At 42.8% G+C, this 12,108-nt stretch overlaps 1 protein-coding gene across 2 annotated transcripts in view; it reads left to right on the top strand.

Moving 5' to 3' along the window:
• Nucleotides 1-268: 268 nt before the first annotated feature.
• Nucleotides 269-12,108, top strand: part of tcf7l1b (transcription factor 7 like 1b) — a 33,867-nt gene continuing 22,027 nt past the window's right edge. For both annotated transcript variants that reach the window (XM_083911657.1, XM_083911656.1), the window contains exons 1-3: nucleotides 269-1,190; nucleotides 1,325-1,397; nucleotides 1,508-1,635. In XM_083911657.1, coding sequence (XP_083767783.1) covers nucleotides 1,005-1,190; nucleotides 1,325-1,397; nucleotides 1,508-1,635 — 387 coding nt within the window. In that variant the 5' untranslated portion in view covers nucleotides 269-1,004. The remainder of the gene's footprint in view (nucleotides 1,191-1,324; nucleotides 1,398-1,507; nucleotides 1,636-12,108) is intronic.

The following is a 12,108-nucleotide window of genomic DNA, read 5'->3' as shown; positions in this document are numbered from 1 at the left end:
AATAATAATACTAAATCAATAAACTGTCATTAATCTCTTCGGTTACTGTATTTCTCCATGTGCAAACCTCCACTTTTCGGACCAAACGCCCTCATTACGCTGCGCGCTGTGGCGGTAACGCGTCGGTGGCTCCAGGGTGAAGAATAGCTGATCTACATGCTGGTGAATGAAGTGTCGGTTTTCACTGCTAACTCCTCCCCTACGGACGGGCTGCGCTTTTCTTCCACTTGAACAACCAAGTAGTTTTTCAGGGCGCATTCCCCGGCAGCAATGTGGAGGGAAAGGGCGACTACGTCCAGCTGAAAAAAACAAAAACCCACCACACTTTTGCATCGGGTTCTGAATCTCTCGGTTCAACTTTTTGTCAGAGATAACAGCGATCTATCGGGTTTCTTTTTTGGGGAGGACCAGGGAAGAAGTGAAGAAAACTGCAGCCTGACCGTCTCGTGTTTTTTTTTTTTTCTGTTGTTTTTCCCCCCTCACACATAACTCGAGCCATTGTTTTCTCACATGGATATTAGAACATGAAATCGGACGTGGTTTCTTGCTCTTGAGTAACCCTCTCGGTCGCTCGGACTGTAGTTTATGTGGTCTCCGGGCTCCGCAGGAGGAGGAGAGAGAGAGAGAGAGAGTCCCATTCCTCAGCAGCGCAACAAGGCGAGACACACAGGGGCCACAAGTTGTCCACAAGCTGCGGAGACCAAACTTTGCCAAGTTGCTGCGCATCCGGCCGCCGACGCCAAACACTCGCCGATCCCTTTCTATCACACACGCAACTTTCAACTGTGGATTATTATCGCGGGGGCTCGACATGGACTACCGGAGCACACTCAGAGGCTGAAAACGGGGGCTTTTAAAAACATGAACAGTCTCTTGTTGTCTGTTTAACTACTCGAGCGACTCGTTTGGACTACATTGATCTGATAAAAAAAAAAAACATCCAATTGTTATTGCCGTTTTCCCCCCTCCTCTCTCCTCGATAGTCTCCTATCTATTCTGCAAAAATGCCACAGTTGAACGGAGGTGGTGGGGATGATTTAGGGGCCAACGATGAGATGATATCTTTTAAAGACGAAGGGGAGCAGGAGGAAAAGATATCCGAGAATGTGTCCGCGGACAGGGATTTGGATGATGTGAAATCCTCCTTAGTGAACGAGTCGGAAAACAACAGCAGCTCATCGGACTCAGAGGTAAGAGCACTGCGAAATCATACAAAACAGAACAGTCGGCGTGAGGAGAAATAAGATTTAATGCTGTTGAAAGTTTCAATAGTTTCTTCCCCTCCGTGTGTGTGTGCGTGTGTGTGTGTTTCTCTCCTTGTCAGCAAGCAGAGAGGCGCCCCCAAACCAGACCCGACTTAGAAAGTTATGAGAAAGCAAGAGACTACTTCAGCGAAGGTAAAGAACAAAACAACACAAAACCACCCTCATACTTTGTGCGCCCTGGCTGCCAATTCTGTGGCGTTTCGTGCCTTTTCTCAAGCCTGACTTTTTCTTTCCCCCTGCAGCACTGAGGAGGCAGCAAGATGGTGGATTTTTTAAGAGTCCTCACTATCCCGGCTACCCGTTTCTTATGATCCCAGACCTCACCAATCCGTACCTTTCCAACGGTTCGCTGTCTCCGAGTGCAAGAACAGTAAGTGCCCCTCCCCGTGGACCTGTACTCTTTTACTCTCTTCTCTCCGTTTCAGTCCCACTGTGCAGAAACTTTTTGGCCGTGCGTAAAAGTTCCTTGTGCACTGCCAGACCGCCATATTCCCTCCGAGTGGCCTCTCAAGGAGTACTAACTACTTCTTTGTTCTTTTTTGGGGGATATAAATTTCACCCTGCCACCCACCCCCTCGACGTTTGACAACTTCTCATTCGGCTCAGAGGGCAGACACATTAGTCATAATTTTTTTTATTATTATTGTTTTTATTGAAAGATTTATGGCAACTCGTTGTCGAAAATAAGCTGCAACACTCATGCTGCATCTCGATGATATACTTTACAGTCTCAGAGTAGCTGGTCTTATCACATCACTGTAATTTCCCATAGGGACTGATATTTTGCTGTGTTTTATTCTCAGATGTATTTTAGAATAACGAGATATTTATAAGTTGGCCACCGGATAGCTTTCCTTCCTGTACTTGTGTTTTAATGAAGGTGTTTCTCTAGTGTGCAGGTCAGTAACTGTCAGCTCCTTTAAACCCTACAGGCCTTTTGCACACATTCTACGCATAAAATTGAAAAAAGAAGCTGTCCCTGAAGTCATATTCAACATTAACACCAATGTAATACCTACTTTTGACACACACAGGAGGCGTTTCACTGCAGTGTCTGTGACAGCTGCTGTTCAGAGACTTTTAAAAGTCTTGATAAGGTTGACAGTCTTAAGTAAGTGTTGTTGAAGCAGAGTTTGCAGGAACCATTTACCTGTTGCATCACATCACTTATCCACAAAGCTGTTAAGAGCTTTGAACCGGTACTCAATTATCATGGCATTGGTGTAATCCATAAATATCCCATATTCAACATGCCCTGGCAACAGGTTAATAGAAAGACTTAACCTAATTACAAACCACGTAGAAATGCTGCAAACACGACTAACAAAATCACGTAAGACAGTTAATTGCAAAAACAAACAAACAAGAAGAATGTTTCTATACAAACATTCAAGATTTGAAGCGATTTAACCAACAATATTTGGAATGGTAACCCACTAAATGCAATTTAACTATGCAAACTTCCTTAAAATAATCCCTGCTGGAGAGCTGTGTTCCTCCAACATCGTCCATCCCCCAATCCATGTCACATCCCCCCAAAAAAACAAGTACTTTCGTTAAAGCCTGGCAGGCATCTGACTGAAAAGACGCCCCCCCACCCGCCCCCACCCCATTTTCTGTCTCCTTTTCACTGTTCCAGGCCAACTCCCCTCGCCTCTCTCTCTCTCTACCTTCCATTCAATTAGAAAGGCGTTAGTTGACCATTGTTATTCTGAGCAGTCTTGATGGCTTCATTGGAGGTCCCAATTGGGGCTCATTAACTAAATGGCTCACACTGAGGAGATACATAGATTGTCTATCTCGAGTTTCGTAGGGGTGATGTTAGAGATAAACATGCAGGGAATGTTAATGCATCATAGTATTTTTTGGGCTTTTCCTGAAGGATTTGACCAGGAAACTTTGGCACATGTGTTTGGTATTGTGAAGAACTAAACTTTAAACAGTCTTTTAAAGTAATTTACTGGATTGTGTAGCAGCATATTATCTAGGCTGCTTTGTTTTGTCTTGTTGTCTCTGGAATGAAAGCAGCTAACTTCCTTATGTTCTTATCCACTAAAGCAAAGTTAGAAAAACTCAAACAAAAGTTGTTTCTTGTTCCTTGAGGCAAAGTAGCAAATAATTGGAGAGGATTTAAAATTCAGAGGTATAATCCTCCATATTAGAACAAGAAAAGAATGAGGTCAATGGGACAGAGTGGGCTGACTGTGTCAATCATCACCGTGGCAGAAAACACGCAGGCAGACAATAGCTGGCATACTTAAGCAGACGTCTTAAGGTCCTCCATATTGCTCAGTGTGAACGCAGTGAACTTGATTTACGAGAGGTTCGATTTTGCAACTTTTCAGGCTTTCGTTCTGGGGGGTTTGGTTTGTTTACACCTGTGGATGAAGTCCGATACAGTCAGATGATATTTAACAGTAACCCTTATTTACATCTGTCCAACAATCTTGGTTTAACTACTGAACAATGACTCCGTTTATCATGCATCATCATTCTATGGAATACGCTTATTGGCTCGTGAGATTAGCATTGGCCTACAGGGTAACCTAATTTGTGTTGTCAGCACTCACAAACAACCCCAGTTTATTATAGTGTGTGTCTTGAAAAAACCCTGTTGGGACTGACAGATTTGTTTTCTAAGTGTGGTGTGGTATGTGGTTGTACTTGTGCTGTATGAGACACATTAAAGTTAAGTCTCTCAAGCAGGTCATGTGATTAATGCAAGGCCGATGGAATCCACTGCTTTTATGCCTGGGTTCAAGTTTCATTGCTTAGCGCAATGTAAATATTTCTGTAATTAAACATAGAACCATTTGTGTGTTTGTGAGTGTAAGGCATTCTTTTATACATTTCCTGCATGTATCTTTTTACAACTCCCCCTACTGGTCTGACATCTTTTGCATGATAATAAAGCCAACTGAAGCCGGTAATGCATATATCGGCATTTAAAAGAACACGCTGCTTAATACTCGATACGAGATGTTGCTTAAGAGTCACTGTACAGGGATTCCACACCGCTATGTGCAACACGATGAAGGATTTCAGGCCCTGGACTTTCAAATTTGGATGTGGCAACCCTATCATGAGCAATGAGAGACAGGCCTACACGGGATCAGCAGCACAGAGTTCCCCTGAGGGCCAAGCATAACTGATTTAAAGCCTGCTCAGAGCTGACATTCTGCTGTAATCCACTGAGAGCTGAGGAGGAGGTTTTATGTTTGCAGAGATGTTCCACCAGACTTCTGCCTGCTGTGGTGTGCGGGGCCGGAGAGTTCTTTTTTTCCCTAGTCGGCCTGACAAATCCAGCTTATTGTCTTTCGATTCATTGATGTGATTAACGCCACATTGTTCCCGTAGTGACAGACTAGTGCCAGATTTAATTGGTGAGCGCACACTCTGCTTGACGCCACCTCTTGTCAGCTTCATCAGCACTTTTAGATTACTCGTACTTGTGAGTACATCATCCTCATCGTCACTAAAAAGTGAAATGCCTCTTGTGTGTGAGAGGTGGCACGTAAGCGAGACAAGGTTAGCCACTCAAATGTATCTTCATCAAATATGCAATGGGACACTTCAACTTGCGAGCCTGATTGTTGAGCAGAAAATGGTTTGAGATTGAGATATGAATGGGGAGCTTGTATAAGTCTGAACATGTCGGTGGCTATGATTGCATGCCTCTCTGACTTCTTCCCCCCCCCTGTTCTTTCTGCTGCTTTTGGTGCTTAAAAATGTGCAGACAAAGAAAAAGTCAACACAGACATAGTCCCGCTGAATAAAAGGGCCTCTCCCTGCATAAGCAAACGCTGTTTGTGTGGAGGTGTCTTTTCATCAGGTGGCTCACTTGGCATTTCACTCACCTTGCTGCGGGTGTTTGCGTGTGTGTGTGTGTGTGTGTGTATATGTGCACACGCAACCATGCATGCTGCAGGTTTGTGTGTGTAAAGTCTGTGAGTGAGTGTTGGGGGTTGAGGGAAGGGAGGGGGGTGTTCAGGTGAGGCTCTGTGGATACTTTGCAACAGAGGGAACAGTGTACAAGGCTCACATTCTGACAACCCTCAGTGTTGTATACCTGAATGTTTAGCGCACAAATATTTTTTCAACCAAGCACTGTGTCAACAGAGCTAACATTTTTTGACTAGGGTTATAGTTTTTAAAAGATTTTTCCTTCAAAGGCAAACACATCTACATCAACTTAGGGGCTCAGTTCAATTAAAAACAAATCGCCAGCTACCACAGAAATGCCATTGCTGGCTGAGAGCTCTCGCATGGAGTGATTAATTTTGGTAATGAACTCAGTGCTAGAGCTTGAGGAAATTAAATTAAATGTGGCAAAAATAGATATAATAATATTTTTTAAATATTAGATTAATCATGATTTAGTTTGAGAAGGGGGTTGTTCGGACCGATGAGTTCAATTTTTAAATAAAAGCATTTCAATTGATTACAGTTGAAATTGTTGCGTATTTCAACAACTGTGTGTCTCAGCAATTACTTTACATATTACACAGGCGTAATCAAGGGCAGGTCTAATCAGTGCAATACAAACCAAAGCAGTTTATTATGGTGATTATATAGTCAGAACATGTTACAAATGTTCCACTTTACATGCCTTCATACGTATAAATCGCTCACTGTGTAACACATTGAGACATCGAATTCAGTCGACATACTAAAAATGATAATCTGTAGCTTTACATGGAGCCTTTCTAATCTACTCTTACAGTTTTCAGACTGTGGATGCTCGCGCTGACTTCCCAACATCAGTTGAATAGAAGTGCGTGAAATGGTGTCAGTCCTGGGCCGTATTCTTCCCTCTTTGGTCTCTGTGGAAAGCATGAGCTGGCGTCAATTCCTCCCACTACCCCACACTGCTAGTTCACTACCTAAACCCACCCACCAACCCGCCCGCCTGACATTAGAAATTCTGTTTATAGCGCTCTCTGGCTTCTCAAGCGCGGGGCCCATCAGGAGCATCTTAGCACCCTTTGAGGAAAGGATAACCAACATCTCCCCTCTCCAGCCGCAGACTCCCCATGTTCAGTGACATCAATGAATCCCTTTGATGTGCCAAGATGAATATGTGCGAAAAATGTGTTTTTATCAATTAATGTGTTTTTCTCATTCGCTATGTTTGGCCAGAGCTACAGTTTGATACATTGCTTTTTCTTGCTGGGAAAAAATTGGGCAAACTTGTGTTTGACTTGAGACACATTTTTGCCAAAGGTTAACATCTCTAACACACCTGAGTTCACTCCAGCATCTCTTTATATCCTTGAAACAGTAAAATGTCTGTTGAACATCCAAACAACAAAACTGTTGTCAAGTTGGATATTTAAGCTTTCAAACAACAAAGAATATCAAGCTATTTATAGAAGAAACAGTTGGGCAGTTGTTTTGTACTATACTATCTTGTAGTGGATGATCATTGCATGGTTCAGTTGTTATGTGACTCAAAGAGGAAGGAGTTGAGGTTAAAGCGATTGCTACTTGCTATCTCTAGTCCTCCACAGCAGCTCAGTATCAAAAAGCCAATGTCTTCCGAGGTAGGGTTGCAAAGGGTCTGACATTCTTTGAAAGACTTTCACAGGAAGTTAAGTTCAGGAATTTCGAAAAAATTTTGCAATGCGTGAAACTTATTTTGGGTGGGTATGTATGTAACACAACAGTACTAGCAACAGTACTAGCTGGGATGTAGCTTGATTGAGCATGCTAATGGAGGAATTCTGATTAACCTGTAGTTAGCTTTAAAAAATTTATTTAGTTAACTTTAAACCCTCAGTTTGCACAGCTCACATTGTCGGCTCAAATTTTTCCAAGTACCTTTTCCCGTTAGCTAACATGCTTGTTGACTAACTCGCCACATGGCACATTTCAGATAGTACCTAAGTTTTTGGCAAATAAGTGGGTTATGTCTGCACATAATGTTTCTGTCAATATATGGCATTTTAAATACAACCCATGAAAATATATTTCCATTTTATCCCTGTTATTTTCAATTTCCAAGTTTCCACCTTGAATATTCCCAGTATTCTGCAAGTCTACTCTGGGAGATGGAGACGTGGGAGGTTGAGACATGTATCATGTGTCATATGAATACCAGCTTAGTCATGTCTGTTCTGTGGTCTTAACCTGGAGCCCCGGCACAAGGGGGGGATGGGAGGGTCAGATGGGTCGCCAGACTCCCTCCCATGTGACCACAACCCTGAAACTATTTGTCCTGAAACCATTTGTAATCATTCATTAATTGTCCTATCCTGAAGCCTAAAAATCACTTACACAAGCTTTTGCAGCTTCTACTTCTTTGTGTCATGTCAGCAAGTCATAAGTAGAATGTATTTTGGTTTGTGGTCTGTTAGACTAAATTAGTGATTGAGACATTATGGCTAAAACCAATTATTATTTTCCCAATCCAGCTATTGGATTAATTATGTTATCGTTTGGAGCCCATGGTGACATTTAAATTGCTTGTTTTGTCTGACCAACTGCTCAGAACCCAAACATATTTAGTCAATGTCAATTATGACAACCCCCCCCTCCTCCCCCAACAAATCACAGTTGAGAAGCTGTAAGTAGGGATTTTAAGAGACGTCTGCAATGATTGATTTTCGATCAGTTTATCAATGGACTAGTCGTTTCAGCTTGAGAAGGCATCATTTGAATGAACTTTTTGGATTAACCGATAATGAAAACAGTCCTTACTTGCAGCCATGCTTGTCTACTGATAGACAGGGGGGAGACGGTACACTGTGCTGCTGGACTGTCCCGTATATGTAAGTGTATGTAGCCCTCTCATAGCCATAACCACTACTGTTTAGCTCACATAAAGAAATGTTTTCCCTCTGTAATTGTACCGTAAACGCTTCACTCCATGCTAATAAAACGAGATTGTACAGCAGGAAGAAGAAGAAAAAGCTCTAAACAGGATTTCATCAGTCTGGTATTCCAAGCAGCTGTTTTCAGTTTAAGCACTGCAGGCAGCAGGAGAGGGAGAGAGAGCAGGCAGGAGGAGAGATTGTTGATGAGATGTGGTGGTGGGAGCATAAACTGGGGCAGATATGGGTCCTGCTATTCCTTTGCCTGTTATCCCGAGGTGGGCCGGCTTCCAGACCTTGAGGCACTCACTTATCTGAGGGATTCTGTCTCCCACAGAGCGCTGTTTCTCCACCGTAGACCACAATGCTTTGCCATTCCCTTGCAGTCACAGCCCAATCAGCACACAGCAGGAGGCTATCAGATGGTGCACACGTTGCATCGGTACTACTAAGATTTGCATCAAGCTTCGCAACAGTTCATATAGCAATATGTTCTCCCTGCACCGGGTCTGTTAAAGGCCATGTCTTACAGTATGTGCGTAGTATCAGTGAGGTTGTTGTGGTCATACTAAATTAGGAAGTGGATGGATATCCATCCAGAACGAGGTGAGTTGACAGCGAACAGAGCAGCTGTTCATCTGGTTGAAGTTATAAATCAGTTCCCACTGAGTTTGTCATGTAATGGTGGCGCTTTGGGCTCACGTCCCCTGACGCACACATGTCACGTCAACACAAGTGCAACCTACTGCACACAGACCTTCATCAGTGTGTGGTTGAGCTGGGTTAGCTTTAGATTATTACTTTATTATTACGAGCATGGATCTATCTATCACTTGATACCTATGAAACATAAGGATTAATACTTAGATATGCTATAAACTATACTGTATAAGCTGTAACTGATGAGGTAACCGATGAGACTGACGCGCCATCTGTAATCTGAATTTAGCTCCAGCTCTAAGAACACAAAGTAGAGTATGTAATGGATCCTATGTTTGACTACATAAATCTTAAACAGAGCCACAGGGATTTTCAATGTTTTAATAAATGTATATAAACAGGACAAGTTCTAATATGCAGTAACTTTGCCTAACTTTAAGGAGAAAGGATGGGTTCTTACAAGTAGTCATGAAAATAAAACCGGGAGCAACTTTTTAAAAACTACTTTTTTATGCTAAATTTTACTTTTATGTTCTTCAAAACCGCCATATTTTCTGTAACATTAGGCTACTATACACTTTTTTATACGCCAGATAACCATGGAATTTCCATGACTAATTTGATTAAAGTCACAAGTCTGTGTTTGAATTATTTTAAGTCACGGTTAGGTGTTTTTTGGTTAGGGAAAATTGTCTGTAAACATCATACACATAAGCGCAATTTTCCCATGAGATCAGCCTGCTCGTCCTAATAGTAATAAGGACGTAACCTTTGGGTGCCCCTTGCTTCCCTCAGTTACCCTCGTAAACCAATTGTACTTGTTAAGAAGTCACAATGTTCTGCAGAGCAACAAATTTGATTAAAGCTGAGCAAAGGCACAAGTCATCTAAAATTTGTAGCGTCCTTATCTGGAACCAGACTTGTGGATCCTGTTAGAAGAAGCAGCAGAATCTTCTGATATTTTTTTTTACATTGGCCTCATCTCTCTCTCCTGACCATATCTGCTCAATTTAAAATGATAAGGTAATGTAATGTTGATTAGTTATGAGTAACGACTGTTGTCGAGGGCCTTGTGCTCCTCAGACATAAGACACTCTGTAGTGATAGAGGGATTCCCCTTGTGCCTGCCTCAGATGATCAGTTTGATTAGATGTCTTTGTTCTGAGATTTGAATCATTTGACACGCAGGTTTGTCTCTCTGTCTATAAAACGTGTGTTAGCATGAGGAGAATCTTGTATTGGGGGACACCGATGGATGTGAGGGGGGGTTGGATGGCAGCTTCTCCGCTGACATAAGCCTTCATCCATTTACATGGCTGTATACCAACTCCCCACAAGTGTCACTTTGCTTCAAATTTAGAGTAGTTACATCAGAAAAAAAAGATCTAATCAGTCCTATATGACATGGAGTAGGCCAAGGAGCCCTTTTGTTTGATTTGTACATGGGTTGGAGGGGATGGCTATTGGAAATCCCTGAAGCAGGCTTTAGGGGCAGGTCTGATTCTCGTGTGAAATGGGAAGGCTCTATAGCTCTCGGCTGACTTGACTGGGGCTGTATGGGTGTGTTGGCAGGGGGAGCGCCGGTCATGAATAGGGTCTTTGACTACCTCAGACTTGCCCTGAAAGGCAGGACAAAGACCCTAGGGCAACGGCTTAGAGCCTCACAGCTGAGCTACAGAATGCTTGGCCCAGTCTTCCTCCCTCCTTGCCTGATTTAAATACTACAGTGGCTTTCAGCATTCTGGCGACGGAGGCTCGCATTCACCGCAGCACATTTACCATCAACTTTTCTCTCTGTTTTTGTTTACAGTATACTAATGCCAGAGCTGTTGACGTAATCATTTGTATAGAATCCATCAGAGAGGTGCTGGTGAATACCCATCAGTGACTCTCTTAAAACCGCCTGAAGATTACATGTTGTTCGTATTAAGCAGAATTTATTTGGATGCAGAGTAACTGCTGGCATATGTGTGTTTCCCCACTAATCACAACTCTACTCGGAGTCGTTAATTATGGAGGTTTTTTTTTTTCTTTTGCTTATCTTCGCGCAAGATGGAGATATTGGCAAGTAAACAAGATGAAACTTGGTACACACCTCTAATTGCTTGATTATTTTCGACAGATCCGTGCGACTCGTCAGCGTTGAGATTTGCAAGGGCAAAATAAAAAGCCATAAATCTTTTCCGCAGAGTTAATGGGGTTATTTGAGTCCTGCCCAGACACTCTCTCCCCACAGAGTGTCTAGTTTCAGATGTCACTCAGAGCTTTGTTTGCCCCCCAGGGTGAAGGGTTAGAGGTCAAGGTTCAGGGCCAGTTGGCTGAGTGGCCACAAAAGCCCAGGCTTCCCCTCAGCACATCCGATCTCTTCTTCCAAACCAGCCTGCGGCCACAACGACAGGGTCGGTTTGCAACATTTGTCTTTTCTTATTATAACCTGAAATTAATTTTTCCCTAAAGTCAAGAGTCTAATTATAAGATCGCTGTTCATAGTTTCACAGTGTGGTCATAAAACTTTCTCAGGTTTACGGTGAACAACTTTAATTGTTTCTCAGTGGAAAGTTCTGTTATTATTCAGTTACAGTTTTGGAAAAGTGTTGCATTTACGGTCAGGCTACTGTGTAAGCCCACTATTACCATAGGACACTCCATGTAATTGGTATATTTCTGAGATTTCTGCATCTTTCTCTGTCGACATTAATGATCGAGTATGGCACCTCAGCAAACCAACCCCCCCGAAAAAAAGTTCTGTTTCTTTGTTTCAAACACCTTCTGAAACTTTGCAAGCTCTGCATCAGCCCCCACCCACAATCTCAACTTTTCTCCCTGCCCCACCACCACCACCCGAACATGTCCTCCAGCCAGGTTTATTATGCCGTTTCACGCAGACCAAAATTGCAGCTGCATGGAGAACAATCTGGAGCACATTAGCTCAGGCGCTGTGATTTATAAATTGTTTCTCAGGCCATAAATCCCTGCTGTAATTGTGCACAAGCACCCCTCTCTTTCTCCAGTCACTCCCCCTTCGTTCTCTCTCTCTTTCTCATTCTCCGCCAGTCTCTCTCTCTCTCTCTCTTTGAGCAGCTTACAGTTCTGGGGTTAACATTAATTGTTTGCAGGAGTGTGCAGTTTGTATTGAGTGGAAGTTGTTGCATTGTGGTGCAGATTTGAGGCTCGCAGAAACAGCTCTTCGTGAAAGATAAACGTTCCTACTTCTTTTTTTTGGTTTTTACGCCGTTCATAAACCTCTTCTGTCACATGGTGTGCTTAACATCCAAAATGGGATGTGAGCATTTTGTCTTCAGCTCCATGTTGCTGTGGTTCGTGCTCTGCATTCCTGAATACTGTGTAATTGTAAGGGGCCTCTCCTAAAC

Source organism: Echiichthys vipera (genome assembly GCF_963691815.1).
Source record: "Echiichthys vipera genome assembly, chromosome: 4".
Lineage (NCBI taxonomy): Eukaryota > Metazoa > Chordata > Actinopteri > Perciformes > Trachinidae > Echiichthys > Echiichthys vipera.
This window is presented reverse-complemented; position numbering and strand designations above follow the sequence as displayed.